The 26,691-nt window shown below is 44.4% G+C and overlaps 2 protein-coding genes across 2 annotated transcripts; one reads left to right on the top strand and one right to left on the bottom strand.

The window, feature by feature from the left end:
• Nucleotides 1–4,175: 4,175 nt before the first annotated feature.
• igfbp2a (insulin-like growth factor binding protein 2a) lies at nt 4,176–18,149 on the top strand. The gene is made up of 4 exons (XM_010742583.3): nt 4,176–4,653; nt 15,782–15,963; nt 17,285–17,425; nt 17,522–18,149. Exons 1-4 carry the CDS (start codon nt 4,254–4,256, stop codon nt 17,678–17,680), a joined length of 882 nt encoding a protein of 293 aa, XP_010740885.1. The 5' UTR covers nt 4,176–4,253; the 3' UTR covers nt 17,681–18,149.
• Nucleotides 18,150–18,997: 848 nt separating this feature from the next.
• igfbp5a (insulin-like growth factor binding protein 5a) lies at nt 18,998–25,793 on the bottom strand. The gene is made up of 4 exons (XM_010742582.3): nt 24,846–25,793; nt 21,356–21,564; nt 21,124–21,243; nt 18,998–21,028 (listed from the first exon to the last, which is right to left on the bottom strand). Exons 1-4 carry the CDS (start codon nt 25,177–25,179, stop codon nt 20,891–20,893), a joined length of 801 nt encoding a protein of 266 aa, XP_010740884.1. The 5' UTR covers nt 25,180–25,793; the 3' UTR covers nt 18,998–20,890.
• Nucleotides 25,794–26,691: the final 898 nt, after the last annotated feature.

Raw genomic sequence — 26,691 nt, forward strand, 5'->3', positions numbered from 1 at the left:
GTGCAGACTTGAATTGTGAGAGTGAGTTGATGTTCCTTATGACGGGGTAGTGGACAGTGGACAGTTATTAAATTATTAAAAATAATAATACAAGTAAAACAATAACTGAAAAAGTTCTATACTTTAACAAACTGTTTCCCTCTAACAATATATGTCAATCAATCTTGTATTAATTGTATTTTGCTGTGCCTTCAAGCTGCCACTTCTCAGTCTTCTTCAAATATATCGACTTTCCATGCTTCTAATCTGTCTTTTTTATGCATGTTTGCATGAAGGCTAATATAAAAATTAATAATAAAAGTATTAGTGTTGCCTTTTATCCTCTGTTTGGAAGACACAAAAAGGAGAAACCAGCTGCCCTAAACTCTTTATTTAATCCTTTATTGTGTGTTCTTTCCCCTCCTTACTCAACAGAACTGCTTTACATTGTGATAATTACATTAAATTTCAACCTTAAGTGCTACTTTTTCATTATAGGACGATGGTATTACTGCAGATAGCCACTGGGAGGCACACTCTAGCAAGGATCCCATCCTTCACAACACATGCACACATGACAACATGAGTACATGTGAAAAATGAAGTCCTAACTACACCCTGCAAAGCCTGTGAATCCATCCAACCAGTCATACCTTCGATAAGCAAGCAGCTGCACCGTGCAGGCGTGTTTAACATGTCATGTTTTGATCAAATATGTTTGATCCACACACAGCGTTTCAAATCTTCACTGTGGAGGCCGAAACTAGAACTTTTTGTGCTCCCCTAACTTTTAAAGACCAGAGCAGTAAGGCACAGGCTTCGTGGTGGCTGAGGTTTTTAATAAATGCCAGCTGTCAAATTTACCAACCTGAGTCCTCACACCACATCTGCCCGTTGGCAGATGTTGGGCAAACCATATCCGAGTCATGGCACCAATAAAAACCAGACCTGGGTAGTTGGTTGTCCAAAGAGTGTGAGTGTTATTTATGCTCACTTTGCACGGCTTTCTGAACAAAGCTGTTTCATATTTCATGTTTCACGTGAGCTACACAGCAGAGAGACAACTGTGTGACCTATAAGATGCTCTTGCTGGGAAGGTATCGACTTTGTTGCAGGAAAAAAAAAAACAGTAATGTCAGTGTATAGTGTAATGCTGACATCAGCATCTAACCGGGCTGAAGTCGAACTCTCACACTGTGGACCCACGCAGTAACCCAACAACACATTAGGAGAGGCGGCTCTTTTATTTTGTTTCATTGGGGGAGTACGTAACGCTGTGGCTCCATAACAGATACTTCAAAAAGATTTGCATGACCAAATAAAGCAAGAACTTTCCCTAATTTGCACATGCATCACTTGTTGCTAGGCAGCAAACAAACACACACACACACACACACAAGCATTTTTCCATTTTTCCATTTGAAAACATTTCCATATAAGGATTTATGTACTGTAATTTGGTAAACATTTCCATTCTGTTAGACGATGCACGTTGCACCAGTTGCATGAAAGCGAGTTTTCTTACCCGTATTCACACTTTCTCATGCAGTATTCATGAGAGAGGACGCTGCAAACCAACACTCCTGCAGCATTTATGGAAAAAAAACAATTCAGCATCATTTTAATTGAGGATACAAACATGCAGTCCAGCTGTTTAGCATGACCTGCATGCTTTATTTTTAACACAAAGGCAGATTAATCAGATGATAAATGACTTTTCCAACCGTCCTCCTCGTTGCCTCTACTTATCTAATCAGTAGTCCAAGCAAAGGGAGCCCTAATTAAGTGAACTCAAAGCCAAACACTAAACAGAGCACTCATTCATTATCAAAGACTGAAAAATGAACACAGGGATGTCTTCAGGGAGTCGATAAGAAACTTGTGCAGAGCCAAAGCTATAACCTAGGACTCTTGTTTTCTTTAGGATTATTATAATTATTGCGAGACAACACAAAGAAAAGATGGAGTGACGTTTAAAGGCTGCTGTGTGTACGGCCGGACAAAATGCACAGTTAATTACCTAGTTAGTGGTTTATGTCACCGCTGGATCGATGAGGATTCAAATATTTGGCTCCTTCTGTTGGACGGAGGCAGAATATCGAGTTTTTTATGTTTCCAGTTGGATATTTGGGCGTCTGTTGATTCAGCTTCGGCCTTACGTCACATATATTACACATTTATGGGGCACTTAAAGGTCCAGTGTGTAACATTTATGAGGCTCTATTGACAGAAACGTAACATGATATTCATAACTACACCTGAAAATAAGCTTAGAATGAGACGCCGGGGGTCCTCTCCCATGGAGTCCTCCATGTTGAAGCCAGCACACTGTCCCTTTAAATCCTTGCTACAGTAGCCCAGAATGGACAAACTGCACAAACACTAGCTCTACATGGACTCGTTAAGGTCCTTTCATGAACTTGGCTTGACATGAGGGGGCTGCAATCAGCGACTACACTGCTCAAGTTCTACACAGTGACCCTTTAACAAACCTCTGTTTTGTGTTTATGAGCAGATAATCTTGTGTAAAGAGGAGTTTCGAGCCACCTTGTGATTAAACTGTTCACAAACAGGCGATGGCGCCTTCATGGGAGGTGACAGACACATTACTAACATTAAAAATCCATATTTTTACTGTATTTCAGTGCATGATTAATTAGTGGCATGAAATAAAGTGTTGATGTGGTCAAGAGGCCGTGCAGAGTTTTGGGGACTCGCTGTACTGTAATGAAGATGACCTCTCGCATACAAACCTCTCTCTGTGTACTCGCTGAGGCACATGTACTGTGTATGTCCTCAGCCCCATCGCTGATCCCATACCTTCCTCTATCAATGTGGAGTTTATCCAGAGTTTGTGTTTGCTTAAACAGTTCCATGGGGGAGGAATTTAAGTAAGTGACCTTGGTGGGGATTACTTTGCACACATGGGCAGATACTGTGGCCTGTTAGGCCTATTAGCTAGTGGCCATCCCGCTGCTTTTCCATCCACGGTTTCATAAAATGACATATGAGGTTCTATGTGCAAACAGCCCTCTGGGCATCCTCCTCACTCACACCCCCTGAGATACAAGACAGCTTCAAATGTGCCCTTTCTCCCTCCCCACACCCCCACGGCGAGCTAGGATGCCGAATGTGAATAGGGCCAAATAACATTAAATCAGGGGGCACCCACAAAACAAAATAATCTGCATTTATATCTGCGGAGTAAGGTTACACATGCCACTTCTATTTCTGGGCCCTTGGATAAACACCGATTAGTCTGCCGCCCTGGACAGGGTTAATAGGAGCCTGTTCGGTGGGCAAGCACGACACCTCAAGGCTTGGCCTCACCGATCGATAGGAAACATTGCCGTATATGTGCACAGTAGCATTACTGTACACCGGCATATAAGTCAGTAGCAGCTGGTGAGTTTTAATTGAGTGTCAATGGACATGTCTGCCACGGTGGGGAGGTCTTTCCATGTAGGGAATGCTCCGCACATAGTCCTTTTGTTTGTTTGTTTATTTATTTATGCATTCTGGGAGTTTGGGGCAGACTGTGCTGATTGAAACAAACACACCACAGTATGTATATTAATCTTCCAGCCAGGCTGGGGGGGGGGTTATAATTTACTGCCTTGTTTTCACATCTGCTAAATCTACTTTCATGAATTTGGTTTTAGAATCAATTTATGTATGAAGTAAAGAGGTCAGAGGTGAGGCGAGGGAGTGTGTGGGATCAATAGGTTGTGTTTTATCTGTGGGTGATGACGCTTTTCCAATAAACACTGTGTTAAAGGAGCAGGAGCAGTTTGTAAAAACGCATTTTCTTTAATAAATGATGCACAATCTTTGTACGAATGCTCTGACATGATCTGATCTGACATGATTTGGTGATTTGTGCAAATGGGATTATATTTTTTTTATATCAAAATAACAGCTGTTCTAACTAGAGGGGCTTGTAATATCATCCAATTAGACAGCTGTATTCCCAGAACTTCAAAAAATGAATCCAACCGAGTCACTTCAACTTTTTAAGACTCTTATTCTTGGCTATGTTCGGGATAAAATATGGAATTAAACATCTGAGTAGAATGTGTAATTTGCTGTTGATATTTCTGCACATCTAAAGCATCTGAGCTGTGTGTCTTCACCAAATTAACACCACATGTGGCCCCAAAGAGCAAACCTGGGAATTTGTAGGACCCAGCAGATCTCCCAGCCCCCGGCTTCACCTGTTCGCATGCACATTTCTTCCCCTTTTTTTCCCACTTGGGATTGCCTTCCATCGCCCCATGATAATGACCAAAAACCTCATGCCTATAACAATGCTGTCGTACGCATGCTGCAGCTTGCTGATCCTCTCCGCGTCTCTCGCAGGCGCTTCCCTGGCCGAGATGGTGTTCCGCTGCCCGGGCTGCACCGCGGAGCGCCAGGCGCTGTGCCCAAAGCTCACCGAGGCTTGCGCGGAGATAGTGCGCGAACCGGGCTGCGGGTGCTGCCCCGTGTGCGCCCGGCAAGAGGGCGAGATGTGCGGCGTGTACACTCCGAGGTGCTCCACCGGTTTGCGATGCTACCCGACGCCCGACTCGGAGCTTCCCCTGGAGCAACTGGTGCAGGGCCAGGGGCAGTGCCGGCGCAAAGTGGACACCGAAACGACCACTCAGAGCCAGGAGCAGCGGGAGCAAACCAGCGGTCAGTCAGTTTACTGGAAACCTGGTTTTCTTCTATCAATTTTTAATGACACTGTCTAGACTGCAGCATGAGGGATAGTGTTGAAATATTGCATTGTCACGAAGGCTGAGCCCAAATCTGTCAAGTTCTAGTGAGCATTTTGCACTTTAGTGGATGCATTTGTCACATATTTCTGTAATATTGCATATATCTAACCTCTGATGTCTGCGCTGCATCATTTATTTACATTTATTGGAGCATTATTTGCCCCTCGGTCAGCAGGATTCACCCACAGATTAGAAATAATCTGGAAGTTTGTCCCAGCAGCACTTTGTTAAATCCATATTGGTGCATGTCCTTAATTATGCATTCAAGATGTGCAATTTCTGAACTCCCGCTGCAGTATTGACCTATTTTATGCTTGTTGCATGGGGTTTTCCTGCATTGCATAGATCTGTTTAAAGTGTTGTGAATCATCCCGGGCTGCATGCGGAGAGAGAGAGAGAGAAACAAAAGGAACAGTCACTCTGCCCAAGTTAACCTCAGCTATGCTCCAAACAGCTGGCCCTACAGCCTTTTCCAATACCCCCACCATACCCCAAAATCTGCCTTTAAAACACTAACAGAGAACAAGGTAGTGGCTTCCAAAATTCCCAGAAGTTGTAGCTACTCAGCGGGATGGACACAGAAAACATCATAGTATTGATGTTGACATTTCCACAGGGGAGTGGAGAGAAAGAAACAGAGAGAAACAGCATGAGGAATGTGGCATTGATTGGAAAAGTGGACTTTAGGCTTTGACCAGAAGTAACTGTAAACCGCTGCTGGCAGTGGCTACATTAACCCGGCTGTCTACCTGGAAAAATGAGCTCGGATGCACGGCGCAGGAGGATTGCATTGAAGCTCCGTGTGGCCTGCAGCCAGCACCGCTCATGTGGGGTTGTGTTTGGACAGGGACAGGTCACAGTGAAGAAGAAAAGTAAACAGCCACATTAATTGACTGATTCTGAAACTTGCACACACACACATATAGCCAGTGAGTGTCCAGTGGAGCCTGGTGTGATTTCTACTCATTTCCAAAATCTGTGCGTTGTCAGAGTTTACCTCCAGACTGTTTATTTTGGCGCCGAACTCCTGGAACGTAGAGAAACTACCGGAGACAGCGCTCAGAGGAATAACCCTGATCTCTGCGAGGATTCTCCAAAAGGTCACAAATGCATCATGCGATCAGCCGTTAATGACTCAATCCCACGTTTATGCAACCTTACGCAGCAAAGAGTCAAACAATGACAGAGTTATATAAGAGCAAAACAAGAGACATCGTGTAAAGACTTGTTTGCAAAAATGCAATATGTTAGATGTCACTGATTTTTTCCTCCTCCTCCTCCTCCTGCTGCTTTGGGTCAGGCTCCGCTTCGCCTTGCACGTTGAAAGCTCTGAGATTGAGTTCGATTGCATCCAAGAAAACAGTAAAAGCTTAGAAATTTGGCTCTGAATAGCAGAGTCGCCTTGGATAAAAGCCTCGCCGCGGCAGATGGGAGAGCGATTTCTGACAAAGAAACGAGGTGGAGGGCGTTACAGCGAGTGGTCTGAGCGAAGTGTGCAGCTCTCTCAAGGTCAAAGATGAAAAGGAAAATATTTTTTATCAAGAGGAAGCGAGGCTGAACAGGCTTTACCTGCCTGTCCGCTTCTCACGTTCAGTTGTTGTGATATAACCTAATAAACCCACTGTTAGTGTAACACACACTTACTGTCAGTCTCCTGCTTTTGTTTGGCCCCGTTTGAGTCGACACAGACTTGATTTCCTGTCATAAAGTCTTATATACACAGCAACAAGAGCAAGTAATGAAATCCATGATAGAAATCAGCTCATGGGGGCTGTTGGAAGATCGAGAGAGCAAACTTTTAATGTTCCACCGCGTCGCCTTTGTTCCAGGAATTAATCTGTAAATTACAGAAAAGAAAGGCTGATTTTAATACAATAATTCAGTGGTTGTATTAAGTTGAGCGGATTTGACACTCTGGGCAACGAATCAAAAAGGATGAAATATTGCAGCTGCTTTATTTGGATGTTTATAAGCCTCAACATCCTGGCATCCTGTTTTTCTTGCTTATTTTATTCAAATGAAATGGCACCGACACAAATAACACATCCTAAGCCTCGTTACTGGACGCGGTGCAGTCTCATTGGATTATGTTACATTTCAAAATCAGGATAATTTGGTTTGATTTGTGTCCACAGCTCGAAATCCAAACCGCAAACCGACACGAAGCTGACTAAAATCAACACAGCTAAGGATTCAGAAAGCTTCCTGATTTAGATCCTGATCACTTTAACATCGAGCGTTCTTGTTCGTGGAGGTTTCAGAGCATTTCAAGAATTCATCAGGAGGTCAACTTGCAAAGATAGCAGCAGTACAATCCCTCTAAAGTCCTGGATCAGCACTGCAAACAAGTAACAAAGAGGTCAAAGGTCAGAGCCAATATTCACTTCAACCCTGCAATGATCACAGAGAAGGGGGGGAACGAGGAGGGAAATGTAGATTACAAACGGTGAGGAGAGAAGTCCAACTCAAAATATCTCATGATGAAAAACGAATATTGCTTTTTTGTTCAAATACCTATAAAAACACCTAAAAATAAAGATCTGTGAGCTAAAGCAAAGTCTGCAGAATGTGGAGCATTGAACTGTTTTGTATGTTTTTAATGAAACTGATCGGATCAGATGTCCTGGCGCTGCTCGGGCTTATTTTCCTCTCTGGTTTTGACCACAGGCGATTTTTTTGTTCACCGTTTTAAATGATAAAAAAGCGTCTAATTACAGCGTATTAGTAATTCAGTAAGTAAGAAACAGATATTGCTTCATAAATCTCTTTGAAACAAACTCCCCAGAGTGCGCAGAGCAATTTGAACATGCAGTAATGTCTTGTGTAGCTCAGCAGGAAGTTTATTAGACTCGGAGGCCCCCACACTGGATATTCACTTACGATAGACTCACGTTCAAATTTGCGACCTCAAAAGCGAGTTGTTTGACTGAAAATGCAAAGAAATGAGACACAAAGGGCTCGTAGGCATGCCAGTGTGGAGCGATGGACGAGCGATGGCACCCTGGGAGCAGTCAGGGGTTCGGTACCTTGGCAGTGGTGAACATGCACTGCTCCAACTACCAGTCGTCACTCCCCAAGTCCCTATAGACTGAGCTACTGCTGCCCCTACTACTCTGTTATAAGTAGGGCTGCAAGTACTAATTCTTGTCATTGTCAATTCATGAATTTGTCTATAAAATGTAAGATAATAGTGTCCCACAGTCCAATTTTACATCTTCAAGTGTCTTATTTTGTCCAATCAGTGGTCTAAAACTCAAAGATATTCCAATCATGACGAAGAAAAGCATCAAATTTTCACATCTGAGACACGTGGACCAGCAGATTTTTGGTATTTCTGCATAAAAGATGACTTCAAAAGATGAATTTGTACAATATTTCAAGGATTACTCAGTGTGGTAACTTGAAGGTTACATCATCGGTTGTTTGATCGTAAACTGCACCAACTTTCACCACTTTTCCTTGAGTGTCTCTCATCTGTGTTTGTGCGTGCGCTGCATGAGCGATTGCCTGCGTGTGTTACACGACACGGAAAATTTGATGCCACTCAAAGTCGAGTTTTGCCTTTGCATCCAGACCAAACGAAGGGCAACATGTTAGTTCCCACTGAACCCAACTCTCCATGAGACATTCGCACGCTGTAATCTACAAGCTCTCATGGTGGATAGAGTGTCCTGGGACGGATTTAGTAAGATGGAAATTGGATGGTGATGAGCCAGGGATGATTGCTGGCACTTTTGAGACCATGATGATTAATAAAACAAATTAAATCTCTTCTGTGATGTGGCGAAAAATGGGACGAAACGAGATACTCCCTCTTAGAAGAATTGAAGTGTTCGGTAAATAAGGGTCAGACCTGAACCCAAGAACTGATTAAAATTGGTAATTTTAAGATTTTAATAATAGAATGTTGATCAAATCTCAAAAAAGTATATTTTTATTTCAATCTAAGACTTTTACTAATAACAAAAAGAGTCCATGTTTCATTCATTTTGAGCTGAAACGTCCGCAGCTGAAATGTCTCCCTATTCAAGACTAACACTCACAACTTTCCCCCTACCCTCTCTGTTTATGCACAGTATCACTTGATATTCTGTTCCCACAGAAACCTGGACCCAAATAAAGGTTCCTTTAATCAGATTGGACGGGCGCTTGGTTGTTTTGACTGGGATCACACCATATATGACCTTCGAGAGGGAACAAGTTGATTAACAGAGCCTGAACAGAGCTGGTTGCTTGAATGTCACATGAATTAGACGTGATGTGAATGCAGTGGTGCCTCATTGCTCTATTATAAAATGGTAATCCTTAAAACAACCCATTGTTTTGGTGTTAATTCTGCATGTCCAGAGTCAGTTTGGGGAGTTCGGAAAAGTTGTTGTGGTGAGGAAAAATGGTGGAATACTCTTGTGCCATCTGGTCGCTGGACCCACATCGTTAGGGGCATTCCTGTGTACCTGTGGGGGCATTCACACAGAGCCTGCAGGACTGAAATAGCTCTGAGATAATCCCCACCCTGGGTTACTCTAAAAACAGGGGCATTTGTGCCATCTCCCCCCAAGGCGTCAACTTCACGTGTACCCGTGCCAAGAATCTCCTCGTGCCTATTGAGATCCAGAATAACTTCCCACCCTCCTTTGTCAAGGGTGATTTAAGACAATACAAACACTGTCTGAAATGCTACTGACACTGGAGCGGTAGGGGACGCAGAGCGTTGCAGGGGAGAGGGACAGCTTCTGAACTTGTTTTAATAGTTTAACATGGCGATATGTTCTTTTTAATCTACCTATGTTTATGCAATCAAATGGGTCGACGTGTTATCAGTCTGCAAAACCTTTGTTTACATTTCCAACAGCATATGGTTGCAGCCTAATTCATACATTTTTCCCTCATCCCCTCTAACAATGGAGATGAGGGAGGTGTGGGTGGAGGTAAACAGTCCTCTAGACTTTCTTCAGAGGCTTGTTGCTCGTTCTCACGCCCACTTTTGGGGGATCGCCAATGAATGTCTGAACAAATATTGAGTATTTGTTAAGATATCACAACGTTCTGGTGATGATCAAAGTTATTAGGATTCATCCTCTGGGCAACATGAATGGCTGTACCAAATGTCACAGCAATGCATTCAATAGTTGTTGACATATTTCATTGCAAAACCTCATGGCGGAGTTGGAGAAAAGTTTTGGGGATCACCAAAGGGACCATGAATGTGGGTACAAAATTACGTGGTAATCCATCCAGAAGTTGTTCCGGTTGAGAGTTTTACTGCTCCACGATGGGGCAGTAAAGAAAAACCCTTAACTTTAATTGGCTTTAGCACTGGTTAGTGAAGGGTTGACAAAGATGTGCGCTGTACCTCATTAGGCTTTCAGAGCAGATGCTTAAAGTGTTGTTTATTAGCTGCTCACATTATGGATAGGAATGTTAATACTTGCAAAATTGGACTCTGGTTTGTGTTTGCATTTTGAGTCCAGTACGGTCCAACATAACAAAAGTATTAACACAGCAATAGAGACCAGAAGAGTTTCGCAAACCAGTCATGAGATAGAGGTGCATGGATGGCTTCTGAGTGGAGGCGATGCGGTGCAGGGCTGATGGTGGCTAACAAATCCAAAAAAGGGTGAGGTGATGACAGCTGGATGTAGCAGAGGAATTGCTGGCAGAGTTTCTGTGCAGACAGATCAAAGATTCACAAAGCAGATTTGACAAAAACACTGAGCCTGCCGTATCATAGTTACCACAACGGAGACTAAACAATCTGGTGGAGTCCGGGTGGTTGAGCAGATCTTTTATTTGGTGCAGGTTGATAGGATGCTGGGATGCAGGTGTGGTCATTAAGCAGGTGAGAGGGTAAACCACACCCAGCAACACACACAAACAGAGAAAGACAGAGCAGGGAAGACTAAACATAGCATCAGGAGAGAGACGCAGTCTCTGAATTCTTATTTTATACAGTGGTTTAAGAGTCGGATTGATTAGAAGTTGAGTTGGTAAAGTTAAAAAATGATATTGCTGAGCCCCTCCTCCTTATTGCCTTTTCATTTCCAATAAAAGGTGTGGCGATGGAGTGAAATTGTGGATCTCATTCTCATGTTTTTGTTGCTGACTTTATTGTCTTCTGGTGAACACGATGCAACCACAACCCTAACCCATCCTCCTTTTCATCCAAGTGGCTGACACATCACCATTGTAATAAAACAGTGGCTAGTCTTTGGTCCACTCACATCTTTCATATTTCTACCACAGTAGTTGAGAATAATTATTAGTGGTAGCTGCTTGTGATGCCCCACAAGTTCGATGTGTTCCAGCTTGTCTCACTTCATGTCCTACTTTAAGTCCTGTACATTCGCCGCAGAGTTCACCCAGCGGTGCTGGTAGCGAGCAAGATGCCTGGCCTTGGATACCGCTGTGTGTACGTACGTGCCAGAGCCTGTCCAATGCCTGCTTTTAGATGACTGTTGGAGGCCAGAAAGCCTGGAAGGTAAACATATCTGCACTTTGCTGAGTTTGTGTTTCTAGGAAAACAGTCCCACTAGGCCCTCGCAATGGATGATGGACTGCAGCAACTTCTTCGCAGCGCCTTTCATCAACTTCTTAAGTGGCACGTGACCTTTTTCACACCTCAGAGCTGTGTTAAAAGCCACATTGAGAGAGAAAGATGTGTGTTTTTTTTTTACAGAATTTGATGCTCTGACATTTAAAGGGGATAGTTCAGGTTTGGGTGAAGTCAGATGGATGCTGTCCTAATGTCTTTATGTGCAGTTTGAATAGCTTTCACCCAGGTATAATGACCAACCATCTGCAAAAAGATAGAAACTACACATCATAATTTATATATTCAGAAAGTTTTTATTTTGCTATAGAAATTATATAAATTCAATCCACTTCCTGAAGCAACCATTGACTTCCATTTAAGTTAAAGTCCAAATGAAAGTCAATGACACATTCATTTGTGTGTTGCATTGCACTGAAACTGCAAATGTTAACACCATTTTGTACATCATTAACTTCCACTAATAGTCTCCTCAAAAGGACTTGAATACCTTTTGTGCAGGTATAATGATCGCTGATGTTACTGGAGGTCAACGGCAGCTCAATTTACGATTAACAAACATCTTCTGCAAAAAGACAGAAATCATAATTTATCTTCTAATCTTCAAAAGGTATTTTCACTATAATCACGATAGAAATCAGTTCATTACAGTTCCCGAAACAGCCATTGACTTCCATTTAAATTTCAAACACAGTGCATGTTGTGCAGCAATGTGTTGCAAATCTCCTTCGTTGTCGTCTTGTACAACACCTGAAGTTATTTATTTTAAAAATGTCCTTAATTTCCACTAATAGTTTCCTCAAAAGGACTTGTGTTATTTAATCAGTTCCTCGCTACAAGATCTTATGAAATGCTTGATCCGCAGTGTTCATGATCCCATTGACGTCCACTAACTTTAATAAGCTAACTAGTCAACATCGAACTGCAGGGAGAGACTTAAGAAAGACATCACGTCCATGAGTTTGTTTGACAATAAAACAAGAGACAATTCGTATCCACGGAAAGAGGATGGAGCAGGGAACGCTGGTGTGCTCGGATCTTTCCTTTGTCAAACCTTTCCATTCTCCATGACCGGGCCAAGTCTGCCATTTGCTGGTCTGACCACAATCTGGACAATCAGACATGACACTTCTGGCTTTCGTGCCATCTGGGGATTCGACATGGATCAGATATAGAAAAGGAAGGCTCTCGAGCCATTGTGCGAGGATTAACTCAAGCAGTAGACTGGACAGTAGGCCTGCTGCTCTGTTGATACTGCTGATCCCAAGCCCACCGCTGTGGAACGGCTTGGACTGCAGAGGCCTAGTGCCCCCTAAAAGTGGGGTCCTGACCTCTGTGTGTTTGTGTGTTCATTCGAGAGGGAGATCGCTGCTTGTAAATTGTGCGTTTGTGTGTGTGTGTGTGTGAGTCAGGCTGTGTATTTTAGTGAACATCTCAGGTTTCCTCAGAAGAGAGGGAGTGATGGTATTGCACTTGGATACTGTGGGGATTATGTAAGACAGCAAAACAAAAGCCACCACAGCCGAGCGTGTCGTGTGTTTGTCGGGGGGCGTGCGCACACGCACACACACACACACACACACACACCTGATTTCATTTGACTTTTTCCCCTTTTTTCGTGAAGAAACTCAGTCTTCAAAGAAAAGCCAGAGAGAGCTCGGTGGAGCGTCATAGAGGGGAACTGAAGTCCAACAACACCAGATCTATCTGATGGCAAAAGGCGCCAGCACCTTGTTATTGCTTCGTTTGGAATTTCCTTTCTCCCGTTCTCTCCTAGGCCTTTTGTAATCATATTCTACTACCGGATGTCAAATTTACCTCTTGCAGAGTGCAAAAAAATGCAGTCCAGTCCAGTCTATCACCACCAGTGACACACACACTTGCTTTTATTCTCTGTCCTACAAACGCCTTTCCACAAGTCTGCATGTTACAGCTAACTGTGATCCACTTACTGACCATCTCTACTGTCTGTGCTCATTTCCCAAGTGAAGTCCTGCGTAGGTGAAAAACACGCATTTCCTGCAAGAAGAGTCGATGAGTTGATGCAACCGTGTTGCTTCCTGAAGAATTTGCATCCTGTGTAACAACAACAAAAAAATCAGCTGGTTTGGAATGACGCTCCTTTTCCACTCCCTCCCCGTCAACCCTCAACCTCTAAGTATGCTCTGTTGTCAGAAACAACATGTTGGGTTGGACCTGATGGCCTCTCACATTGTTTGCTCCATCTGTTTGAAGAGAAGGTTTTTTTTTTTTAGGTTGATGTTTAACAAGACTCCGCAGAGAGATGAGACGGTCAAACTCAATGAAAACCGCCTGGAGAAATCACTGGACGGCCACGGAGACTGCAAATGGAAAGCTTGCTACGTGACTAAATATGAATTCAAGTCGATAAAAATCATCCGACAACTGGCGTTATTTCCTATTGTTGTGCAACGATGTGCTGGCGTTGCTGGTTCAATAGTCAGGTGACATTCAGGATCTGATTTCAGCTCTGAACCACTTCGTCTGTGAAGGATTCAGATCCTTTACTTAACATACTACAAGGAGTTTTTAACTGGTTATGAAACAGTCTAAATATGATAGTGATACCTCTATGTGACCTGCATGAGCAAACAAGACCATCACTGAGAAGACAAGTCGGATTTGTTGGATTCTCCTCGAAATGACCAAAACAAGGCGTGGGAAACAATACCGCTTTTGTCCACAGGGGCCGCCAGAATCAACAAAATAAAAGTTCCTTGGTGCAGCTTTAAGCATCAATACAGTCACATAAAAATAATCCATTACAAATAAAAGTCCAGCATTCATATATCAGTGGAAGCATTAGATAAATGAATCATCCTGTGAATGATATTAAAGGACATTATAAGACTGTTAAAACTTCAGTAGGTTGACTCGGTGGGCCTATAATCTGTGAGGTCTGGACTCCAACTCAAATAAAATCAAACTGAGGGATTGGGATGATTTATGGGAGCAATCTGAGATGTTTCATAGTGAAACGTCTCTTTGGTGGAACTGCTGACGTCTCGTAGATATCCGAAATGTCACAACTAGACGTTTTTTTTGGGGACCACAGGTTTAATCTTTAACAAAGAAAGTTTAAAAAGTTTTTTACTTTAAAAACTTACAAAGAAAGGTAACTAGTTACTAAAACAGTGGCATAAAAAGATGCAATAAATCAGACTGGAAGGTAGAATCACTGACTTTCCAACACCACTGGCTCAAACTCTCATGCTTGCACATTATTAAATCATTTTAATGTGTTTACAGATAGTTATAAACCATCATTTTGAACCATTTCTCTCATTTTTACCTGCCCTGCACGAACAAAAACAATTTTTCTGGGATGATTCGATGCACCGGGCGAACAGAGGTGATCGATGTCTGTATCGGATCTATTGCTACATGGCGACTGGATGTTATTTTGATCTGATGCGCGTAGTCAAGTCTTTGATTTTGTTCATTTATCACCGCTTTTAACATCTGCTCATGAAATTAAATCACCCCAGCGAGGGAAAAAGGCAACCATGGAAACCTGACTGTGACTGAGGTTCAGCGGTGGCCAACTTTTCTCAGCCCACAAGCTTGTTAACGGAGCTGCATGTGGTTGGTTCGCTCTGTGAGAAAGGAAAGGATTGTAGTGACTCATTGATTGTGCTGATGCATTTCAGAGCACTTTAACAGTGGTTTGGACACTTTGGAGCTTATTTTCCCCCCTAACATTATCTTTAGACATCATGTCAATTGTGACAATGAGGAAAATTGTCACAAACGCAAGAAACACAGTCGCCCCAAAATGTGAGACTAAACCAAATAAACAATAGGGAGTGGAAATTAGCAAAGTCAGCAGTGAAAGCAGAGAGTAGATGTGATGTATTTGCCGTGGAGGTCTCGAATTGTGCCAGCCGTGAGTGACAGCCAGCTGAAGGAAAAGTTGAGCTCATGGGACTTGATTTTATATCGTGGAGGGTCCAGGTGAGTTAGATCAGCTGATCCACGTTTGCCTTGTGGATCAGGAAAGTACAGAAATCGATGCTTTTGCTGTTTTGATCACGACTCCTCAAACAATGACTCTGTTTGTCTGTGAAAGTTTTCATGGCGGAGCAAAGAAAAAGAGCGCAGGGTCAGCATCACAAAAGCCTTTTTAGCAGAGCAGACCGCTAACTTTGTCACTCTGACAAATGATCTGTGCAATCCGAAGCTTATTTCAGGCCACTTCCAGCCTGTAAAAAGCCCAATCCATTACGGAAATGACAGCAGGGAGGGCAGCGAGCGGCTTTGGTGCACAGAGAGACCGTTCTGAAAAGTCACAGGTTAAATGCTTTTAGCAGCCAATATGTCCGTCAAAGACACCAAATTCCTCTCCAAATTATTTCCTCCTGTGCAATGCACTCTCTTTTTTTTTTGGACTTTGTTTGATCCGCAGTAAAAAAAAATAAAATCGAAAAAATCTTGGTATGCATTTTGATTTTTATGGATTTTCTGTCTGCAGGTGAGGCCGTGGAGCCGCGGGCCGAGCAGGTTGTGTGCGAGTTCCCGCCCATCCGGAAGATCAGTAAAGACAGCACCTGGCTGGGACCCAAAGAGAGCGCCGTACGGCAGCACAGGCAGGAGATGAAGACCAAGATGAAGACCAACAAGGTGGAGGAGGCCAAACCTGCACGGCCCAAACAGGTGAGACCAAGCAAAGACATACGGCATGTTTTCCATCACTTCAGTCCCGTCGATGGATTCGTTTGTCACTTTGTTCCAGTGTTGCTGCTTCGGGTTTGATTTCAGCTTCTTGTAGTCTGAAGAAATGTTTTAAGAGGAATTCTTCGACAATTAACACCTCGTAATGACTTTTTAACTCGCCGTTAAAGGTCTTTAACCAAATATTAGTTGCTTTCTATCACAAAAGAAGCATTTTACACAGCAAAATGTTCTGATATTTCCAAATAAGCATCACTCTCTCTGTGTGGATTCTCCCACGGGTTAATTGGTGACTTTCTCTCGACCTTAGTCAGCTGGGATCGGGGCCCCGTGACCCGGCATAGATGGATTTTTTTAACCTCACTGTGTGTGTAAGTTTTAGAAAGTTAGAAAGAACCGCCTCAGCTCAGAAATTTAATTTGATGGCTTCCATCTGTCCCCGATACGACCGACTATATCAGATCATCACAAGACTCAGAGGTTGCAACCCAAAGTAAGCCACAGCAACAAAGACGCCGACACATCATGTCCTGCAGTGAACGCCGCTGCAGGACATGATGTGTCGGTGTCTTGTGTAAACCTCAAACGGCTCCTGAGGGGAGAAAAGCAGCGCGGTGTCGCCTCCCTCTGGTACAACAGCTGCAAATGCTGCATTGAAAATGTTTTTATTGCCATTAAAACTCAACCTGTTCATAACTCAAAGTAGTGCACGTTCAAAAGCTGCGAAGGGAAACACTGAAGAATTTTAAGGGGATTAAAGCGGTCGCTGATATTTACTGACCTTAAATACACCTGACCCGCGCCGGCGCTCACGGCTGAAGCGCGGGCATTTCTAACAGCCGTCGTGGTATTTTCCATCCGCCATAAAAATCATTTAAAGGTTATTGCTCTACCAGAAACTTATAACTGTCTCAACAAGACATTTAGCTCCGTTGAATTGTGAGGTAAACCTGAGGTCACTGGCAAGAGTTATTATTCGTTACTGGATTCATTTGCTCATTACGGAAAGCCCTTTGGCTTTATTGTGTGTGTGTTTTATATGAGATTTTATGTAGCATAGCGAGTAAAAAATGTGCTCGCAGACACATCGTGTGTGTGTCGATGTGTCCCGTAACAGTTTTGTGTTTTGTTCATGGATTTTACAGATCCGGTTTCTGATTTTTCGATTATAAAAACACACAAAAAACGACTTCTCTGTGCAGAACATTTCTCGCCGCCACGTCCGTCACAGAGAAACCCGGTGACTCTTAAACACACCCATACGGGCTCGTGTACATGACCGGTGTTTTTGTTTGTCTTCAAGACTCAGTGTCAGCAGGAGCTCGACCAGATCCTGGAGAGGATATCCAAGATGCCCTTCAGAGATAACCGAGGTCCCCTGGAAGACCTGTACGCCCTGCACATCCCCAACTGTGACAAGAGGGGGCAGTATAACCTCAAACAGGTGAGTCCAGGCAGTCTGGATGACGTGCACGTTACAAACCTCCACGTTGTGGTCCAGGTGTTCGAACTACAGATCTGCTTGTTTTGTGTGTTTCAGTGCAAGATGTCTCTCCATGGTCAGAGGGGCGAGTGCTGGTGCGTCAACCCTCACACCGGTCGACCTATCCCATCGGCCCCCACTGTGAGGGGTGACCCCAACTGCAGCCAGTACCTCAGGGAGCTGGAGCCGGAGCTCCCTGACACGGCTCAGATTTAGCGTGGCGTGACACAAACAAAACAAAACAAAAAAAAAAACTGTAAAGTACTTGGGAACAAAGAACATCTGAGTAAGCTATATATTATCTTTCTGTGTGTATGTGTCTCTAGTTTACTTGATGACGGTGACATTTGAAATCGTAACCACCAAACAGGATTAAACGATAGAGTCCAGCTTGCTGCGTAGGATGTAACGGCAGATTAATCTAAACTAAAAAGATAAGACTCCCCCTCTTTTCCTCCCCTCGTAGATATTCAGTAGACGTCAGCTGCAGTGTCGGTGACTTTTGCTTTTACTAATTGTGACTTAAAGCTCAGAGTTGCTCTGTCTGTCAGTGTTTTGTACTGTATGCGTTGAAATATGAAAAAAAAGCCTTCAACATTATTTGGTGTTTTACAGGCGTGTCGTTGTGTCGTAGCTTGTTGCAGACTCACTAACAGATAACGCCATTAAAATGATGATAAATCCAGCTTGTGTCTCTTAATTTGTAGAAATCGACTTTTTGGGACGAGCACAGACGTTTTAAATCCTCTCATGGACGTTTATGGAGAAAGTTTGCCTGCATTAGTACAAAATTTAGTCCATGTTTTGATCAACTTTTGCCAGTCGTGACAGCTTTACGGCACTAGTTCTCAAACTTTGGCACGAGTACGACTGGTGACCTTTCTGTCGTGGTACTCAGAGGAATCATCCACAACAGTTTGAATGAAGAACATCTAAGAGTTAAGCTTTGCATTTCCTTGAAATATCTTGTCGTCACGTTCCGTCAGTTACGAGCTATAACATGATGTGCGATCGTCAAATTAACAGATCGAAAACTCTGCAAATGTGGCTCCAAGTGTGCATCAATGAGCACCACTTTTCTATCGAATGAGCTCTGGTTCTGGATCCGTAGTTCAACAGGGTCGGCCTACACTGCTGGATTTTAACGTAGTAGTGGTGGAGGTGGTACGTGGGGGCTTTACGGAGTCTTTCTTAGCTCAAAGAAAAAGTATGGAAAGTATCATGAGATCATTTCTGTCAGGATTTGGTGCTATGTGAATAAAATTATCAGCTGGCCACATTGGCGGATGAGAATAAACCACAAAGAACAGGTGAGGCTGATGGAGAGTTTAAGATACATCACTAAGCTGTGGAGATATTTCTGTCTGGATGTCGCCGCGCTGCCCTCTACGGGTTGAACCTTTCAAAGCACGTCTCACCTTCAGTTCAGTTCTCGCCTTCGACAGCCTGCATGGAGAACCACGTGAAGGTCATCGAGATAAACGCGACGGCTGACTCGACAGTTTGAGACAAAAAGTGCACGCGTGTGCATCATTCCTGTGAGTACATGAACTTTATTTAAATAGTGATTTGTCATTACAAAAAAAAAACGAGTACATCAATTACACGCCTGATAAATATTTCACCATAATGTTCACATTAATCTTCTAGCTGAGATTCTGTTCAAAGTGTCACCGTGTTTACATGAGAGCTAGAATCAGCATGAGCGAGGCGACGAGCCGCTGTCACCGCTCTCCTAACATCACAATATTAGGAATGTCTGAGATTATACGAGTCATTAAATGAACATTGAGATTATAACAACAACAACAACAACAAAAAAGGATTTAAGCAACTTTGGAGCTACAGAACAAAAATCTTGTCCTCTGTCGATCAGCGGCGCTCGACTGATCTTCGTCAGCAACCGACTGAAAATAAAAATCTGTCCACGCCTCAGATTGTTTCCCCTCTTCTTCCATTCGACACATGCAAATCAAAAATTCAAAGTGGCGTCGGGCAGAAGGCACTTGAATTTACATACACACTCAGCGACCTCGCTCTTTTGCAGGATGAAGTACCCGATAAAAACCCTGAGAGCAAGTCAACGTCAGGCCCGGCGGGATTTGCCTGCGTGGTGGAAGTGAAGACCCTACGCGCGGAAAAACATCAACTCTTTGCATACGATTTGTGTGTGGAGGGAAATGCACGGGGACACGTCGGACAGTAGCTTGGGTTGGCTGAGAAGAGAGAGAGAGAGAAATTTAACCGAAGCTTTACGGCGTCGAGAACTATTAAGGGCACACACACATACGGACACACACACACACTGTACATACATTTACAAACAGCGGACGCAGTTGTCTGGCGCGTGGAGTGTAAAATTTCTCACGTTTTTACAGTACCATACAGGACGATATGACGGTTTATCCTAATTTCGTGTTAAACTTTACGATTGCCTAAAATACGACCAGGTTTGACTCGTCTGATGGTGCCAGGACAAAAGTGATTTTCAATTAAACTTAAATCATCTCAAACTGGCAAAAACATTCACAGGACTCACGAGAACGCCACTTTTGATTCGATTTCTCTACGTCTTATGTTGAATTTTCATGGATTTTTTAACGTAGGTGTCTATATCTTGGAGCGGTTTGAGAGATTTCAACAAGTTACTATTCCCGGCCTGAAAATGGCCAAACAAACAACTTCTAACGTGTTAATCGCGAGCTTTTAAAGGTGCTGGTAGGTGGATCGAGTGAGCTGTCTTCGTGGACTCACATCCAAGTGTGTCAACTTGCCAATGATTTCCTTTTTTTGTTTTAATCTATGCTGAGCAAACAATGATAGCTATCATGCTGACATGACATATGAAATCAGCTGATTCACCTGCCCGTGTGATGACATAACATAATCCCTCCTCACTCCCCTTCGTCCTGCTCCGTGCAGCAGGTTGAGGATTAAACGGCGGACGTCTTATTGCATCAGGGCGTCATTCACACGATTAAAAATTAACTAATTCAGACGAGAACTGACTCTGTGACGATCGTGACAAAAACGAGATAAAATATTTGGGTTTTGTTTTTTAGCCACATTTAAAATATGTCTTGTCTCTGAATTTCTTGGAGTAAATTTAGCAATAAGTACACAACATATTATCAATATACAAATATATATATATATATATATATAATCCTCTATTATCTATGGATATAAAGAGGTGAGGCGTAGTACACAGTCAGCGGGGAGCCAGAGTTAACGCCTACATGTGCAGATTTTCACCCAAGCAAGCTTCAGTTGAGCTCCCCGTTAAAAACAGACAAACAAACACAACGCAGTCCATCACACCTGACCGTATATATAAGCATGTGTGCCATATTTTCCTGATTGGCAGTCATTAAGTGTGCTAGCTTGATTGGCAGGATCAGGGCTCAGCGGCTACGACGAGCGCTCTCATTCGTTGCTGTTGCTGCTGCTGTCGAGGTCTTTGCACTGCAGGTCGCCGCCGGCGTAGTTGATGTCGGGGATTTTGATGCCGAACCGGTCGACGCACCAGCAGATCCCCCTCCGACGGCCGCGGGACGGCTTACACTGCAAGTAAAGAGCGGACAGGAAGGGATGGAGGTTAGAAGGTTTCCTGTTTTTGATGAAAACGCTCGAGGCGGCGCTTAAAGATGTATCTGTACCTGTTTGCGCTTGAAGAAGCCCTTCTTGTCACAGTTGGGGATGTACAGAGAGAGAGCCAAGACCCTGGAAGTGTCCTTCATGCTCTGAATGAGATTATCCAGCCTTCTCCTGCAGGGACCCTACAAACACAAACAGGTTTCAGCATTTGCACGATCGAAACGTTGAAGATCCTGGTTCAAAATGAGCTTGGACGTTAAAGACTTAAGAGGCATGATGAGTTTTCTCACTCACAAACTCGGGGTCCAGTTTGTCCAGGCTCTGCGGTGAGAAGTCCAGGTTGCTGGTGGGTCCCAGCCTGGCCAGCTGCTTTATGCGGTGCTTGGCTTGCATCATGGCCTGCAGCTTCTGTTTGCTGATGTGGTCTCCATATATGGGCACCTTGGTTTGCGGCGGCACAGACTCGGGGACGGGCAGCACGGCGTCGCCGTGAGATTCTCTGTCTGATAGGCAAAGACAGACGAGATGATTATCAAGATTTATTAAAGGTACTTGGCACTCTTATAAACAGCAAGTTATATTTACATTGGTGAGTTCCCCTCCTCTGCATGTGACAGGAATGTGTGTTGGATAAGAGACACTTGCTCGTGCATGCACGTACTTTTGCATGAGATACAAACAAACCCACTCATTAGCGCCACTAGTGGTCAAAAACTCAAGAGGCGTGCCTTTAACGCTCAAATTTAATGAAACGTGTGCTTTTATTTTTGAAATGATTCAAAGCTAAAATGCAAAACTCACTTTAAGTTCTGCATTTTCTGCAGAAAAGAAGAAGTCTTGATACAGACAGGATTACTGTCATCAGACGAGAGCTGTCTTCACCACAGCACGGTCAGTAATTTACACTGTGACGTGACAAATTACAGACACGCAGGATTAAAATAACCAACGCTGGCAATTATTACAAACAACTTAATGTCCACAGGTGTAATATTAGTCCTGTGCGAGCGGAGCTTCAAAGCATTTTTCTGCTGCTTTCAAGAGGCCGTTTGAAGAAGAAGAAGGGTCCAAATCACGAGCGCCGTGACGGCTCCCACCTGGAAGACGGACCCATTTGCTAAAGTCTCGCTTGGCACAGGACGGCAGTAACGTCACGACACGACATGATGATTTCACTGCACCAGCTGAATGCTTATTTAGCACACTTAGTGGCTGCTGGCCAGTTTCAGATTGGATGTGTTGACATACGGGACAACATAGCCTACATTTATGGCAAGTTAGGTTGCCAGTTTGGGGTATATGTAGACCAGGGGTTTTAAAACTTTTATAGCCGGTGACCTAAATGAGATATTTAGTCTCACCCTGGCACCCAGGCCCATGAAAACATACTATTACACTTGTCATGTGGCAAGCCACCAGAAACAGCCGCAGCCCATTTTGGGTCCCAACCCCCACAGAAACCCTCGTGTACATGCATCTTTCATCTGTGCAAAAATACAGCTCCTTGCTTCAGTTTCTCGGGGGTGGGAAGTCGGTCGCACACAGTCGCACAAACCTCAGCGCTCGCCCCTCTCCCTCGTCTCGTCCCACCCTCTATTCATACGACCACAGCGAGCGCGTCGAGGCCAGAGCGGCTTTCTTTCTTTCTTTCTTTCTTTCCCCCAAAAGCACTTTGAAACTTCATTTATAGCTTTAAACATGCATTAGCCTTGTGCATGTCCTAAGCCAGAGCTGACCCCCTTTTCCAACTGCTGTGTCACACACTTGTTTCTCCGATTTCTGACGTTTGCAAAGCGACTGAACTCGGGAACGGTGAAACAAGGTCATCGGCACGTTTAAAACCTTCCCGAGCCCCCTCCAACCCCGGCGGCCTTCATGAGGATGAAGATCGCAGTGATGTCATCCGTCCACATAATGACTCCCATCCTCCAGTTTCCTGCTGACACATTTCTTTTTTTTCCGCTGAAGCAGATCAGCCGGTGTAAGTCCAATCAAGTCTTCACTTGCTAATCCTCGATCTTGTCTAATCTGACCTGTGCTGACTGATCACGTCTTTCATTTTCTTTCTTCCCCCTTCTCGAGAGCTCGATGCCTGACACAGAACTCCTTCCTTTTCTTTGCTCCTGACAAGTTCCCTTCCTTGATTTATCTGGAAAATCAACCTGTCCGGATAAAGTTACGCAGACATAACTAGAACTCGACGAGAGGGCAACTAAATACTTCTATTTTTGGCTTTTTTTTTTTACAGGTTTGAATGAGTGCACATGTGCAAAATACACACATGCACACACACTTAAAGATGTGCATCTTCTCAAGTGTATTTATCAGTGTGCACGTGCGTTTTAAGCCCAGCAGGAGATGTGGAGTTAATGGAGAAGCTGGCTGACGGGCAGACAGATGGGGGGATCAGTAACCCACGCTCAGCCTGCATTCTGCTGAATCACTGCACAGCCTGGGCCTGCCTGCAGCGCCGAGACGAAGGGAGGGGAGGGGGGACAGATGAAGAGACCTAGGGTGGGACTAACAAAGAGTGGTGGGAGGGAGCAGAGGAGAGTGTGGGAAAGGGAGGAAAAAAGGGCGAAGGAGGAGGAGGAGGGGGTGAACAGAAGATTTTTTTGGTTATAGAACAATTTCTAGGATGCAGAGGGAATCCTGATCTGATAAACATTTAAAAAATGTGCTGTAGATGTAAATGAGTGCTGGCCGAGGCGCAAGCTGGAAGCTCATTTGAATGTGACACTGATAAGTTTGTATTTGATTGCTTTGCTGCACTTCTCCGAGCTCTGAGCGCTGAGGTTTAACGCAGCCAGTGGGATTATTTATGTTTCCAGAGTTACACTAAAAGTCCAATCTGCGGGAAAATGAAGCACCAGACAGAGCGGAAAGGGTGAAATAGGGTAAAGAATAGGGTGGAAAAGATGAAGAGGGACGGCAGCCAGGGCAGGGAAAGAAGAGAAGAGGCAGTGTGGTGAGAGAGAATAGAGGCTCGGAGACAAAAAAAAAAAAAAGCTGGGTTAGGTGTGGGAACAGGCACAGGTGGTGGATGGAGAAAGGTGGATGACTCACAAAGGAACCAAAAAAAAGTTGGGAAAAGAAAGAGGAGAGGTGAAATATGGTTTCACACCTCGTGCGGAGTGAGTTCGAGGGCCACGGGCCAACATTTCCCCACAAAGAGACACAGCGACTGTCCCTGAACTGCCATTCAAACGAACGGGAGCCGGCGAGGAGCCTCGCTCAACACCACCTGTAATCTTCTCTCCTGTTTTATGTTGGCTGGGTGGCCCCCGAGGCGAGCTGGTTGATTTACAGCTCCGCAGCGAGGGCCCTCCTCAGCCCCAGATGACAGGTTGATAGGCGCTCGGCACCAATTGTTGACAGAGTTCATGGGGTCAAAGGCGCACGGGAGTCGTGTGCCTTGGTATAATGACAGGTGTCAGGCTCGTCTTAAAGAAGGGCTGCGAGCTGACCCACCTCTAATCCTCCACCTTTAGAGAACAAACTCACAGCGTGCATGTTGGAGTAAACTTCTATGACAGGGTGTGAAATATTGTCTTATTGTGTCCATCTTTTATTTTTTTTCCATTTGCATCACTGGCTGACTCTGTGTCACTTGAGGGCTTCATTAAAATTCCTGCATTGACAAGGGAGGAGTAACATCTCCATCCAGCTGTTTGCTATTTCTCTGCAGCTGAATCAGGATTTCTGCACCAATCAAAGTGAATTAAATGTTTTAACGAGTGTGAATAAAACGTGAGTTTGGCTGACAGCCTCTCCTCTCTCCTACCTTTGGACGGATGCTGCAGCTTGTACAGCTTCTCGTTCCTGCACACCCCTCGGCCGTGCAGGAGCGCGTGCAGCGGCTTCTCCTCGCCGTCCTTGGGCAGGCACCGGAGCCCGCGCGTGCACGGCCCGGTGTACACGCCGCACGGTTGACCCTCTTCGAGCGCGCACGTCAGGCAGCAACCACAGCCGGGCTCCTTCACCAGCTGACAGCCCACCGGCACCGGCGGACACATGGACAGGGCCTTCTGATCGCACGGCTGGCACGGCACGTACGACGAGCCGCAGCCGGTTATGCTCAGCAGGGGAAGCAGCAGGAAGGGAACGCTCAGCAGCATGGCGCGCTTCTCTTCTCTTTGCTAAAAAACTCGAACAAAAGAAAAAAAAAACTGGAAACGGTTATCAACTTGTGGTGAATCCTTTCTTTGCAGGAGATCTGAGTCCAAACATCAGGCGGGTGTTTGTGCGTTTGTGTGCAGGGGGTGTGCGTCGCATCCACAGGTGCTTTGCGCGCTCAAGTCCCAAATGTCACCGCATCCGATGCTCGCAAATCCACAAAGACAGTCAGCACCTCTCTCCCTGCAGCGATGAATTCAATAAAAAAATGAATAAAATATCCAGACAGCACGTCTCTGTCTCTCTCTCTGTCCTTTCAGTGATGCCCGGTGCCGTTTACGCGCAAGCTGTTCGTCTCCAGAGAAGCCTGATTCCGCCCGTCGCTCTCTCTCTGTCTGTCTGTAGGTTATTTTACCCGCACGGTTTGTGAGCAAAATGTATAATCTGTGGCTTTGAGCTTGCCTTTTAAAAAAGAAACTGCCAGAGGCGAAGCCTATAACGATGGGTATGTCAAACAACGTTTGGAGGGGGAGGCGCACTTGTCAACTCCGTGCGCTGCGATGCTGATTTCACAGGGCGGGTGCTGGCATGCCTCCAGATCTGCCAGATACAGAGACGGTGCGCTCCTGAATAAGACCTTGTGTCTCTCTCTCTCTGTCTCTCTCTCATGTGCAGAGTGGCCATTTAGCCTCCCAGCCTCACGACGACTGAATTATTCTCATGATTTTAACCGAAAAGATTGAGGAAACTTTGTTTGCGTGACAGCCAGTGAAGCTCCAAACCCATCCTGCTGGATTTAGAGGAGCTCTCAGGGAAGTGTCACACATAAACGTTGCACAGATTTATGTCAAATGTGCAAATAAATCTTCAAAACTCAACAGTCATGGAGTGCAGAGATGCTTCCTGACAACATATTTATGACTCAGTGTGTGTGCTGCTCCCTTAATGTGAGCTTCCAGATAACAATACAGCCATGAAACAAATATAGATTCACTCTCTTGCTCAGATTGATATTTCTTTCCCGGCGCTCGTCCGCATCCAAATGAGCTTTGTGGTCAAACTGAACCGCCTATTTTCATATCTGTCACAAGACAATAAGCCGATCCTTCCACTTTGCTCCCAACGCTTAAAAATTCCTGATTTGATGACTTGACCCCGAGAAATATGGTGCTCGGGACTTGGACTTGCTCTCTGCCTCAGTTTCACTGGAAAAAAAGCAGAAATCCCAGATGGAGATCTCCATCAAAATCTAAATACTTGTTTGACATAACCTCCTTGGAAGATGCAGTCGGATACTTAATGTTGACCACAAACATGGTTTTGTTCCCCTGTGGAGCTGCCAGATGGATACAAAGACCCCACTACACCCTAACATGTGTCATTTTCTTTCTTTCTTCGTCTAGAACAGAAACCTTTTAGTGAATTTCAAGCGTGTAACGGCACCAGATACACTTATTATACAACAAAAGTTAAGGCTTTCAAAGTTAAGGGTGGGTTCCTGCTTGTACGTTTTA

Source organism: Larimichthys crocea, chromosome XIX (assembly GCF_000972845.2).
Source record: "Larimichthys crocea isolate SSNF chromosome XIX, L_crocea_2.0, whole genome shotgun sequence".
Taxonomy (NCBI): domain Eukaryota; kingdom Metazoa; phylum Chordata; class Actinopteri; family Sciaenidae; genus Larimichthys; species Larimichthys crocea.

Bases quoted from the DNA above. Each gene is read 5' to 3' on its own strand.
- igfbp2a (XM_010742583.3), top strand. From the start codon at position 4,254: ATGATAATGACCAAAAACCTCATGCCTATAACAATGCTGTCGTACGCA. The intron at 4,654-15,781 runs GTCAGTCAGTTT...TTCTGTCTGCAG, and splicing joins GCAGCGGGAGCAAACCAGCG to GTGAGGCCGTGGAGCCGCGG. The intron at 17,426-17,521 runs GTGAGTCCAGGC...TGTGTGTTTCAG, and splicing joins GGCAGTATAACCTCAAACAG to TGCAAGATGTCTCTCCATGG.
- igfbp5a (XM_010742582.3), bottom strand. From the start codon at position 25,179: ATGCTGCTGAGCGTTCCCTTCCTGCTGCTTCCCCTGCTGAGCATAACC. The intron at 21,565-24,845 runs GTAGGAGAGAGG...TTTGCCTATCAG, and splicing joins GCTGCAGCATCCGTCCAAAG to ACAGAGAATCTCACGGCGAC. The intron at 21,029-21,123 runs GTACAGATACAT...CTTTACTTGCAG, and splicing joins GCTTCTTCAAGCGCAAACAG to TGTAAGCCGTCCCGCGGCCG.